This window comes from Ovis aries, chromosome 5, assembly GCF_016772045.2.
Source record: "Ovis aries strain OAR_USU_Benz2616 breed Rambouillet chromosome 5, ARS-UI_Ramb_v3.0, whole genome shotgun sequence".
Classification (NCBI taxonomy): domain Eukaryota; kingdom Metazoa; phylum Chordata; class Mammalia; order Artiodactyla; family Bovidae; genus Ovis; species Ovis aries.
In genome coordinates, this window is record NC_056058.1 from 44,889,246 (window position 1) to 44,901,305 (window position 12,060).

The window sequence follows — 12,060 nt, forward strand, 5'->3', positions numbered from 1 at the left end:
TAGGAATGGGGGTAGTGGTAACACCTATTTCATAGGGCTGCTGTAGGAGTAAGCCCAGGTACAGTGAAGATGCCTGATTCCAGTGCTCAGGGCATGTTGGACATTATTAAGATAATATTTAGAGACGATTTGGAGCCCACCTGGGCTAGGTATTTTCCACACATTATTTCAGTGATTCAGGAATAGACCGGATTTTGAAACCTGGGGGCTTGCGAAAGATGTGGAAGGTGGGGCGGAGAAGAGCCCCTGACTGCTAAAGTTGTTATGGAAAATTGTCTGTCCTTTGTATTTTATTGCGAAGCTGTCCATGGCTTTCAATCAGCTCAAAAAATTGAGAACTTCTGATTTAGATGATAGTTGGATGCGTGTGCATGCTAAGTCGCTTCAGTCGTGTCCGACTCTGTGACCCCGTGGACTGTAGCCCACCAGGCTCCTCTGTCCATGGGATTCTCCATGCAAGAATACTGGAGTGGGTTGCCATTCCCTTCTGCAGGGGATCTTCCCAACCCAGGGACCAAACCTGTCTCTCCTGTAACTCCAGTGTTGCAGGCAGATTATTGACAAATAGTTGGGCATTCAATTACAATTATTCCAGCTCTGTTTTAGCTGAGAAGATGTGTCCATCCAGCTAAATAATTCAGTCACAGAGTGACCTTGGTGTTTGTAATCAAATACTTTCCGACCTCAGACAGAGCCTTCCTCTTTACCTCTTGTCATTTGAAAAATGTCCCTGAAATCATTTCCAGTGTCTCAGAGACATGAATAACTGCAGGTGGATACTCCCTCGCCGGCCCGCGCTCTGTGCCTTTAAGGTCCACTGGGGGCGTGATGTCAGCCGCCCGCGGGCACCCCAAGCGGGGAGTGGGGCAGCCCGGTGTGGAGGAGGACCTGCCTGCAGGGAATCCGTGTCCCTGACTTCACCCGTCTGGCGCGCTTGCCCGCAGGCCCTGTCCAGAAGACACTGAATGGGCACTGACCCAGCTACGGGAAAGCGAGGTGCCGCGGCCGGGGCCATGGGCAACTTCCAACTGGAAGACTTTGTCGCGGGCTGGATCGGAGGTGAGCGCACCCCCGGGCGGGAGGGATGGAGGGACCCCCAGATGTGAGTGTGGACGGGGACAGCCCTGCCCGACAGGAAGAGAGCGAGGCGACGGGCGCTGCACGGGGGGGGGGGGTCTCCACGCGGTGCCTGATTCGGGAGCTCCGCGCCAGCCACGTACTGCCCACACGCTACCCAGGCGCACGCCGCCCGCCGCCCGGCTGGTCTTGCGGCTTCTCGACTGCTGCCGCGAGTCCCACTCAGAGCCTGCGATTGCCTCAAAGTTCGGGTTTGCAAAACTGGATCCTGATCCGTAATGATTAAACCGCCCATCAGAGTGGACAGCCAATGGAGCATGCCGGCGCGTACACGCCCTTCGGCGCCCCGGTGCGCACCTGAATTTGGGCACTCCTGGGGACTTGTAGGTGAGGGTGGCGCTTGACCACCGCACGCCAGGCGCGCAGGATGCGAGCCCGGCACCACAGTCAGGCTGGCTCTTCGGGCGTCCGGCTGTTGGGGGAGCTGGAGAGCAGGGCTGGGGACCCAACGTCGGCAGCAGACGCCCCCCGCCAGCCAGGGGAAACCCTTATGGTTTTCAGCTGCTGCCAACTGTCACACCTCTCCTCTGGCACTGTTGGGCCGGCTGATCCCTACCTACCGCTCCTGGAGCCGCTGTCTGCTGGGTGTGTTTGCTTGGGCAAGAGTCACATCCACTGCCTCCCTTCTTCATTCTTCTCTGTCCAGCAGGGGGTCGGTCTGTCCCTCCTTTGTTCAGCTATTGGAGGTTTGAGAGACTTTGCTTATTGTAAAATACAGTCTTTCTTTTGGCTCCATCTAAGAGGATCATTGGGCCTCCCTGGCGGCTCAGCGGTAAAGGATCCACCTGCAATTCAGGAGTCACAGGTTGGGAAGATCCTCCAGAGGAGGGCATGGCAACCCACTCCAGTATCCTTGCCTGGAGAATCCCACGGACAGAGGAGCCTGGCGGGCTACAGTTCATGGGGTCGCAGAATCAGACAGGCCCGAAGCGACTTAGCATGCATGTTCACAAGAGGATCATCAGAAAAGAGATGTTGATGGATGCAGCTGCTCCCCAAAGACAAAGTAAAATACTGACATGCTCGGGTAGAGGCTGTGGCCATCATGTTTGTGCCCCATCAAGTGTCCTAGGTGTGGAGACCAGGAGGCTTGTAGGAAAGGAAAAAACAGAAACAGCATCTGGAATCGGTGGTTCCTCTTCTGGTGGCCCCTCCCACCTAGCAGGAGTCCATGTCTGTCCCCCACAGGTAGGGGGGACAGAAGCTGTAGGGCTCCTGTCTCTCACCCTCCCAAGCAGAGGTGATCTCTTGCACTGGGGACAGTTCTGTTGCACAGGCTCCCTTGGGTAGGGCTAAATTTACCAGTCAGGGGGCACATCCAGGCCCTCTTCAGACAACTTTTCAGCTGTTGAGAGGGAGAAACTTTCCTTGACTGCTCCTTCAGTAGTCTGACCAGCTTCAGTAGGGCTGCCTGGGACATGATTTGAGAAATGTCCTGGAGGGTGAGGCTACCAGAGTGTCTCAAAATCTCTGATGACAAAGACTCTCTGCACCTCACACGGCAAGTACTGGGTCACCCTTTATTCTGAGATTGGCCTTATTTTGTTTACATCAACAGGGTTTTGCTTCCATGAAATGAAGATGAGTGTACCAGCAGGGAATACTTAATAAGTATCAGGTGCTGTTTAAATGCTATCTGTGTGCTCAGTTGCTCAGTTGTGTCTGACTCTTTGTGACCCCATGGACTCTAGCCCGCCAGGCTCCTCTGTCCATGGCATTCTCCAGGCAAGAATACTGGAGTGGGTTGCCATTCCCTCCTCCAGAGGATGTTCCCGACACAGGGGTTGCACCCACATCTCTGTTTCTCCTGCCTTGGCAGGTGGATTCTTTACCACTGTGACACTTGGGAAGCCCCTAAATGCTATATGGTTACGTTTAAAGCAACTTTATTGCGGTTATTTTACATATCATAAAATCCACTCATTTCAAGTATACAATTTAGTGATTATTAGTAATTTTACTAAGTGGTGCAACCATTACTGTAAGTTAGCTTTAAAACATTTCATCCCCCAGTAAGATCCCTCACACCTATTTATTGAGAAACCCCATTCCATTCCTCTCCCTCTGGGCAACCACTAATCTACTTTCAGAATCTGTTATAAATCTATAGTCATAGAGATTTCCCTCTGGGTTTTAGTATATGATTTCTGTAGTTTTAGTACTTCCGGATAGATCTTTGGTTTCTTTTGAGTTAACTTTGTGTATGGTATGAAAGTGAAAGTCACTCAGTCATGTCCAGCTCTTTGTGACTCCCTTGGACTATAGAGTCCATGGAAGTCTCCAGGCCAGAATACTGGAGTGGGTAGCCATTCCCCTTCTCCAGGGGATCTTCCCAACCCAGAGATTGAACCCAGGTCTCCCACATTGCAAGTGGATTCTTTACCAGCTGAGCCACAGGGGAAAGCCCAAGAATACTGGAGTGGGTAGCCTATCCCTTCTCCAGCAGATCTTCCTGACCCAGGAATCCAACCAGGGTCTCTTGCATTGCAGGCAGATTCTTTACCAACTAAGCTCTCAGGGAAGCCCCTATATGGTATGAGGGAGGGTCTAACTTTATTCTTTTGCACTGGTACCCAGTTATCCCAGCACCTTTACCTCCCTTTCTATAGCGTACTTATCCTGGAGGCAAGGCCCAGGTTTTACTCCACTCTCTTTGCCTTGCTCTGTGTGTGAACCCATGCCTGAGGGTCCCTTCTGGTGACTGGGCATGGACCGAGTAAGTGAATGTAAGTGCCTGGGTGCTCTGTTCTGTCCTGAGAGCCAGCTGGGGCAAGCTCGAAGTCCAGGGGCTGAGTAACCAGCAAGTCTCCTTGATCCCCAGGTGCAGCGAGCGTCATCGTCGGCCACCCTCTGGATACAGTCAAGGTACGGTAGCCATGTCACCATTACTTTCTGGAAAGAGGCCTGGAGCGAGTCTGCCTCCAGTAGTGTGCCTGCTGTTTCTGACCCCCAGAAGGTCGCCAGCCCAGGGCCAGCTCTCTGTGCCAGTCCATGGGGGTGGAGAGCTAGGAGGCCCGGCCTGGAATGCTCTACCCTCATTGCTTGGCAGTGATTTTGTTTTCATGAATGCTCCGTTTCTGCCTCTAGATTCTCAGGAACTTCAGGGGAGGGGGCGAGGGCACTGGGAGTGTTCTCCTGCAAGCCTCTGTGAAACTAAGGAACCAGAAAAGGCTTCCAGTGTGAGGTGGCATCTGAACCAGCATCTAAGGTCAGGCGATTGGAAAAGATACCCCAGGCACAGAGAACAGAATGGGCAAAGGCACTGAAGTAGGGGCACTGCCTGGGGGTCATGCTTAGGAAAGGCCAACATGGCCAGTTTTGCTGATGCCTCAGGTTTCTGAAAGCAGCTACGGATCAGAATCCAGGAAGGGTAGGTGGGCAGTCAATCCTTGTAGGCCTTGAATATCAGCTTAGGACTCTGGACCAGGTTGGGAACGGGAAGCCACGGTAACTTGATGGAGCCAGCAAGGCCCCTTGGCATTGGAATCATCCATGCCCCTTGTTCTACAGGTGTGGAAACTGGCCCAGAAAGGGGAAGGGCTTAGCCCAGGTCACGATAAGCTGAAGCCCTGGGAAGTGAGGTGCTGCAAATGGACGTCTGACTGCACCCCCACCCCTGCCTCCCGTCCCGGTGCTAAGCAGCACCCACAGCTGTACCCTGAGAAGGCAGCCACTAACAGTGCCTCCTCACCCTGACTTTCACATTCGTATCTAATGCTCCGCCAGGATTGTGCACAAAGAGGAACCTCTCAGGCCCTCCTCCAGGGGCTGCTGTGGCCCCTTTTCTCCCCATCTTCCTCCCCATGTGACTGTGGGCCCCTCCTCCGTCAGAGCCCAGGTCTGCTCTCTTCTAATGGGGAGGTCAGCCTACATGTCTAGATAGTTGAAGGTATTTCCTGCCTCACACAAGTCCAGCCTTTTGCTCATATATCAAACACATCCTGGATGCTTTCTCCATGCAGGTGCTGTGGGGCTGGCAGGGCAGAGGTGGTGGACAAAGCAAGTCCTGTCCCTGCCCCTGCAGATCTAACAGCCGTGTTTTTTACCCAAGCAACCAGTGTGTTTCCCTGATAGAGTAACCATCCCTTACCCACAGCCTGGTCAGGGGCTGGTAGAGCCTGTTTGGAAGCCCTATCCTCATCTCCTGCCCCTGGCGTGGCAAGCCTGGCCACCCTGTGCCACATGTCAGCTGTAGAGGATAAGACACTCCTCCTTTTCTCCACTCCTCCCTCTGAACCTCTACAGGGAAGCTTTCCCAACACATAAAATCTAGTCTTTGTTCCACCTGAGAACATCTCTGTTGAGAGTACCAGCCTGATGATGCCAGCTTCCATGGCTAGCCTCTGGGTCCAGCCCGGGGCTGGCCTGGGGCCCTTGTTTCTCTCCAGAACATTTTCCTTCCTTCTGGCTGGCATTTACTCTAGAGTTCCTATTCCCTGAGAAAGGTCTGGGCCAGACTCCTAGAGTCAGAGGAGCCTGGAGTCCAGTTCCCACTTCCTGTGTTCTCTCCCTTAACCTCTCTGAGCCTCAGTTTCCTCACCTATAAAGTGGACAGTGAGCCCCTTCCAGCAGCGGGGCTGTCATGAGGACTGTCACGTTGGCAGCAAGGGTAGAGCAGTGAGCGAGCCTTTCTCTCCCGAAGAGCACATGTGCTGGAGTGTGGTGATGCAGACAAGCGACTTGCCCCAGGTCCCCAGGCTCCCCTCTGAAAGAGCCAAGCTGGAGGGATCCCAGCTGCTGACCTGGGGCAGAGACCCCCACCCTACAGGCGGGAGAGCCAGGCTGGCTGCTTGGGGCAGCAGAGCTGGGGTCAGGATTCACTGCGGGCTCCTGGCACACCTGGTATGCTTAAAGTTTACGTCTGATGCAGTGTGACCAGGGTTCTCTAAACAGGGCTCAGCTCTCTATAGACCATTGAGAACACTGTAAGAAAATAAAGTTGCATTGTTTTAAGCCAGTAAATTTATCATATGTTGTTACAGCAGCAATCAGAAACTATACGGGGAATCAGCTTTTTTTCATCAGTGAGGTGGGGATAGTATCCACACCTCATAGCATTTGTGGGATTCTGTGAGATAAGTTCCATAAGATGCCCAGTATTTCCCCATGTATGCAGTAGGTGCATATTATGTGCTAGCTCCTATTGCAGTTGGAGACCCTAGAGGCTTGAGCTGTGCTGCTGGCCTGGGTGTCACCTTCCTCCAGGGCTGACAGACCTTTGCTCTGGTCTAGGCCCAGGGTGAAATATGCCCTGGGCTTCTCTGTGGCCTTACTCAGACCCTCTGCCTGTCTACAGATACCCAAGGCAGCAGAGTCAGCCTCCATTAGAGTATGCCACCAACTCATCCCCCAGCCCCGTGGTCAGTCTGTGCAAAGGGCCAAGTGCCAGGGCCACGCTCTGCTCCAGGGATGAGAGGAAAATACAAGATGGCCCTGTTCCACATGGGAAACCCAAATACCCTACAAAGCCAATGGAGGTGACAGAATATCCTAACAGATGATGCTGTTAAAGTGCTGCACTCAATATGTCAGCAAATTTGAAAAATTCAGCACTGGCCACAGGACTGGAAAAGACCAGTTTTGTTCCAATTGCAAAGAAGAGCAATGCCAAAGAATGTTCAAACTCCTGTACAATTGCATTCGTTTCACTTGCTAGCAAGGTTATGCTCAAAATCCTTCAAGCTAGGCTTCAGTAGTTATGTGAACCAAGAACTTTCCACTGTGTAAGCTGGGCTTCAGAGAGGCAGAAGAACCAGAAATCAAATTGCCAACATTCATTGGACCATGGAGAAAGCAAAGGAACTCCAGAAAAAAACATCTACTTCTGCTTTATTGACTATGCTAAAGCCTTTGACTATGTAGATCACCACAAACTGTGGAAAATTCTTAAAGAGATGGGAATAACAGACCACCTTACCTGTCTCTTAAGAAACTTGTATTAGGGTCAAGAAGCAACAGTTAGGACATGGAACAACTGACTGGCTCAGGATTGGGAAAGGACTATGTCAAGGCTGTGTATTGTCACCCTGCTTATTTAAAGTCTATGCAGAGTACATCATGCAAAATGCCAGGCTGGATAAAGCACAAGCTGGAATCAAGATTGCTGGGAGAAATATCAACAACCTCAGAAATGCAGATAATACCACTCTAATGGCAGAAACTGTAGAGGAAGTAAACAGCGTCTTGATGAGGGTGAAAGAGGAGAGTGAAAAGCTGGCTTGAAACTGAACATTCAAAAAACCAAGATCATGGCATCCGGTCATGTCACTTCATGGCAAATAGAAGGGGAAAAAGTAGAAACAGCGACTGATTTTATATTCTTGAGTTCCAAAATCACTGTGGACAATGACTACAGCCATGAAATGAAAAAAAAAAAAGTTTGCTCCTTGGAAGGAAAACTATGACAAATCTAGACAGTGTATTAAAAAGTAGAGACATTACTTTACCATAAAAGATCCGTATAGTCAAAGCTATGGTTTTTCCAGTAGTCATGTATGGATATGAGAGTTGGACCATAAGGAAGGCTGAGTGCTGAAAAACTGATACTTTTGGTCTGTGGTGTTGGAGAAGACTCTTGAGAGTCCCTTGGACTGCAAGATCAAACCAGTCAATCCTAAAGGAAATCAGCCCTGAATATTCATTGGAAAAACTGATGCTGAAGCTGAAGCTCCAATAGTTTGGCCATCTGATATGAAGAGCCAACTCATTGGAAAAGACCCTGATGCTGGGAAAGATTGAAGGCAAAATGAGAAGGGGGCGGCAGAGGATGAGATGGTTAGATAGTATCACTGACTCAATGGACATGAATTTGAGCAAACTCTGGGAGATGGTGAAGGATAGAGGAGCCTGGTGTGCTGCAGTCCACGGGGACACAAAGAGTAAGACATGACTTAGCGACGGAATAGCAACAACAGCAAAACAGATAAGCAGATCACATCATTGGAGCACTGAAGTTCAGACCCAAAAGATGAGCTGAAGAAGCTGAGTAAAGAGCCTTCCAGGGGAGAAATGTAGGTGGAATGTTCTGGAAGCAGGAAGAAACTGATGGTCCAGGGTCCAGGAATGTGTAATGTGGCAGGCACAGCAGGTGTGGAGGAAATTGCCTGGAGTTGGTGAGAGGCACCACAGAGGCACCACCCAGGACCTCTGTGGTGCTGGTTAAGGGTGGGATTTTTCTGATTTTGGAGGGAGGCCTCTGCAGAGCTTGATACAGCAGTGACAAACATGCATCGTTGTTTGGAAAAGATTAGGCTGACTGTTGTGTCGATATAGAAAAAGGAGTGAGCAGGGGAGCAGGAGGCCATTGAGGAGCCCAGTGCATCACTGGGGGGACAGATACGGGGGTTCTGTATCTGTCGGGAAGTGAGGTGAGCAGGCCACTCCCAGGAGTATTTGGAAGGGCAGGGTGCTGGACAGCAGACAGGCCGGAGCCACAGGTTAGCTCTTGTATTCAAGATGCAGTAAAACCATATGTATCCAAACCAGTGTTGTTCTTGTGCAACAAACTGGCCTGTCTTCTTCTCGAAGCTCGAGGGGCCTCCTGCTGCATTTAGCAAGGGGCGAATGGGATGTGTAGGGAGGCGGTGCGGGTAGAAGACGGAAGGCCAGCCAGGCTGGGACGGGGTCACAGGGGCAGGGCCTTCCCCTCTCTGGGGCCGTGTGCTGGGAGCCCAGTATCATGGGAGTGGTGGGGACGTGACTTGTCTCCGCCTGGTCCTCAGGCCCTTGCCTTTGCCTCTCTCCGCAGGCTCGCCTGCAGGCCGGCTCTGGCTATGGGAGCACCCTCAGCTGCATTCGCACGGTGTACAGGAGGGAGAGTGTAAGTGCTCCTGGTGGGAAGGTTCTCCTGGGGACCAAGGTCACCGTCCTCACCCCCTGTTCATGACGCTCATCACCTTTGGCTCAGTGTTCCCTCTTCATCTCACACCACTCCTCAAATATTATGTATTACCTAAACTTAACCCTGTCCCCGGGTGCAATATTATTGAGGAAAAAAACTGTGTCATCTCTCTGGAGAAATTTTGAGGCACTTAGGAACATGGAGTGGAAAATTCCTGCAAAAACAGGGTGACCTGTCAGGTTTTCAAAACCAGATGAGTGGCAGGTAAGCCACTTCAATCCACGAGCTCCCTTTATCCCAGAGTGGGGCAAGGGGTGGGAGTGGGGTGATTCTTCTGGTCCCAGACACCCAGAGCAGGCTTGTATCCCATGCCTCCAGACCAGGGGACCCAGGGGTTTTCTCTGCAGAGGGGAAAATCTGAGTAACAGATTGTGTAGAAGCATCAGGTGCCATTCTTGAGAATGAGTATGTGCTTTTTGAAGACTTTCGAAGACTCCTCCTTGGGGAATTTTAAATAAATTTTAAAATTTAGGATGAAATGAACTGTTAAAGAAATAGGCATAAGCAGACAGAGAACAAATATACAGATACTAGGAGATAAAGTGGGGGTGGGATGAACTGGGAGATTGGGATTGATATATACACACATATATATATACACACATTACCATGTATAAAACAGATAACTAGTGAGAACCTCCAGCATAGAACAGGACACTCTGCTCAGTGCTCCGTAGTGACCTAAATAGGAAGGAAATCAAAAACACTGCAGCTATTTGTGTACGTGTAGCTGATTCACTTCGCTGCAGAGCAGAAACTAGCACAACGTTGTAAAGCAGTTGCACTCCAATAAAAATTAATTTTAAAAAAGGAAATAGGCGTAAGCCTGTGGCAGCACTGGGCTTTTCCTTGAGTCACGGGGAACGTGACCCCCTTATCGGCCTCTGTCCCCGCAAGGCTCCCTCCTGGGAAGGGGCCTGGAGCTCAGGAGGCCCCTGCTCGCACCTGGAGTTTCTCCTCCTTGGTTGGAGTGCGTCTTGTGTCTGCGTGTTGCTCTGATTCTCTGGATGGTCTGCTCAGGGTGAGCCCTGCAAACCCAGCACTAGCTGCTCCGGTGTAATGTTGTCCTACGCCTCCATCCTCTGAATGGCAGCTGTTGGTTCTCCGTTTGGGGACATGTGCCCTGGGGTTTCTGTGGGGACTGTTGGCGGTCCTCTAAGACACGGTGGTTCAAAGCCAAGTGATGTCCCGAGTTATCGGAGAGGCAGAGTCCGGAGTATGCTGAGTGCACGCACGTGTGTTTGCATGCACACGCGTGTGGACGCGTGTGTGAGGTGGTGTCCAGGCTCTTGTAAACAGGGTGCAGGCATGCAGGTCAGGCTGAACCGGCTTGAGTACAGCCTGGAGTTTTTACAATGGCTTCCCAGTGCTTTTTCACCTTTGGTGCCCTGGATGTGCCCCGACTCCTCCAAGGGCCTCTGGGATTTTCCAGGCCAGGTGGCACATCTGTGGTGTCTGCTGAGAATGCAGTATGTGTGTACAGAAGCCTTTCATGCTGTTCATTTGGGGATTCTCCCTCTGGCTCTGTCCCAACAGAAGCACATGCTCAGGGGCACCCAGCTACCTGCTGGCCCAGGTGCCCCTGGGGGAGCTGTGGGACCCTTCACACCCCACCACTACAGACTTAGCGCACTATACTTTACTTGCCTGTCAGTCTGTCTGCCTGGGTCCCTCCCTGCCCCGCCTCCAGATTGTGAGCTCAGTGCCCGCGGAAAGTGCTTCTTTCTTCTTGTCCTGCAGGGCCTGGCACATGCCCAGAGAATGCTTTTGTTGGAGTGGCGCATGAGCAGGGAGCATGTGGTGCTTGGCAAGCTCACTGGGCTTCCATGGGCTGCCCTCGGCCACAGCCCAGGAACACTGCCACTCTGGTGACAAATGCAGGTCCCAGGCCCAGCACACCATGGCTCAAGAAACAGCTTCATGCAGAAGCCAGTTCCTCCTCAGGGCAAGGATGTTCTCTTGCTCCCGTTTCTCCTTTCACACCAGGGCCCACTTATTCTTTCCACCGACATACTGGCTTGCTTTTCCTGTGGTGTCTCCCCCACCAGGCTGTGGGCTCCAGGAAGGCAAAGTCTGTGTCAGGGGTGGCACAGGCCCTCATGCGTCCTCCTCCTGGGTCTCCTCACAGGTGTTTGGCTTCTTCAAGGGCATGTCCTTCCCCCTTGCCAGCATCGCCGTCTACAACTCAGTGGTGTTTGGGGTCTTCAGCAACACACAGAGGTTCCTCCGCCACCACCGGTGCCGAGAGCCTGAGGCTGGCCCACCCCACGTGCTGTCTGACCTGCTTCTGGCCAGCATGGTGGCCGGCGTGGTCTCTGTCGGGCTGGGTGCGCCCGTGGACCTCATCAAGATCCGGCTGCAGATGCAAACAGAGCCATTTCAGGAAGGTAAGAGGCCTGGGAGGCGGCCTGGTGTCTGGGCACCTGTGACCCTCTCGTGGCTTCCTAGCTCTGGGATTTGGTTAATATCCTTTTTATGGAGCAGGGCAGCTATGTCAAATCATTTTTATTGATAGCAGTAACTCTCATTAGTCAAGGGTTTACTATGTACCAGACATTTGTGAAGAGCCCCACATGTGTTCTCTTAATTCATCTTCAGAACAATTTCCTGAGGCAGGCGCTGTGATTGTTTCCATTTTGCAGATGGGAAAACTGAGGCTCCCAGAGGTTGAGATACTTACTCAAGGACGCACAATACATGACTGGCCAGTCAGCACCAGCTTTATAGTTTGTAGCCCCTGGTGTGAAACGAAAATAATCTCTTAATTACAAATTAGTAAGAATTTTAAAAGGGCAAGAGTAGAGCATTGAGTCAAGTGAGGGGCCCTGTGTGACTGTCTGGGTCTCAGAACCACACCTGCCCCTCACACCAAGGAGTGCAGCCAGGAGGCCTTGAGCTGGATTGGCTGCTGGTTCATGAAGTGGGTGCCCCTCACCTTGCCATCTATGTTCCATTAGAGTTTCATTTCTTATCTGCTGTGTAGCTAGCTACTCTGCCCCGTGGTGAGCTGGAGCTGACATGTC

At 51.8% G+C, this 12,060-nt stretch overlaps 1 protein-coding gene across 2 annotated transcripts in view; it reads left to right on the forward strand.

Moving 5' to 3' along the window:
* Positions 1–856: 856 nt before the first annotated feature.
* Positions 857–12,060, forward strand: part of SLC25A48 (solute carrier family 25 member 48) — a 48,275-nt gene continuing 37,071 nt past the window's right edge. For both annotated transcript variants that reach the window (XM_027970266.3, XM_060416515.1), the window contains exons 1-4: positions 857–1,059; positions 3,959–4,002; positions 8,885–8,956; positions 11,166–11,424. In XM_027970266.3, coding sequence (XP_027826067.1) covers positions 966–1,059; positions 3,959–4,002; positions 8,885–8,956; positions 11,166–11,424 — 469 coding nt within the window. In that variant the 5' untranslated portion in view covers positions 857–965. The remainder of the gene's footprint in view (positions 1,060–3,958; positions 4,003–8,884; positions 8,957–11,165; positions 11,425–12,060) is intronic.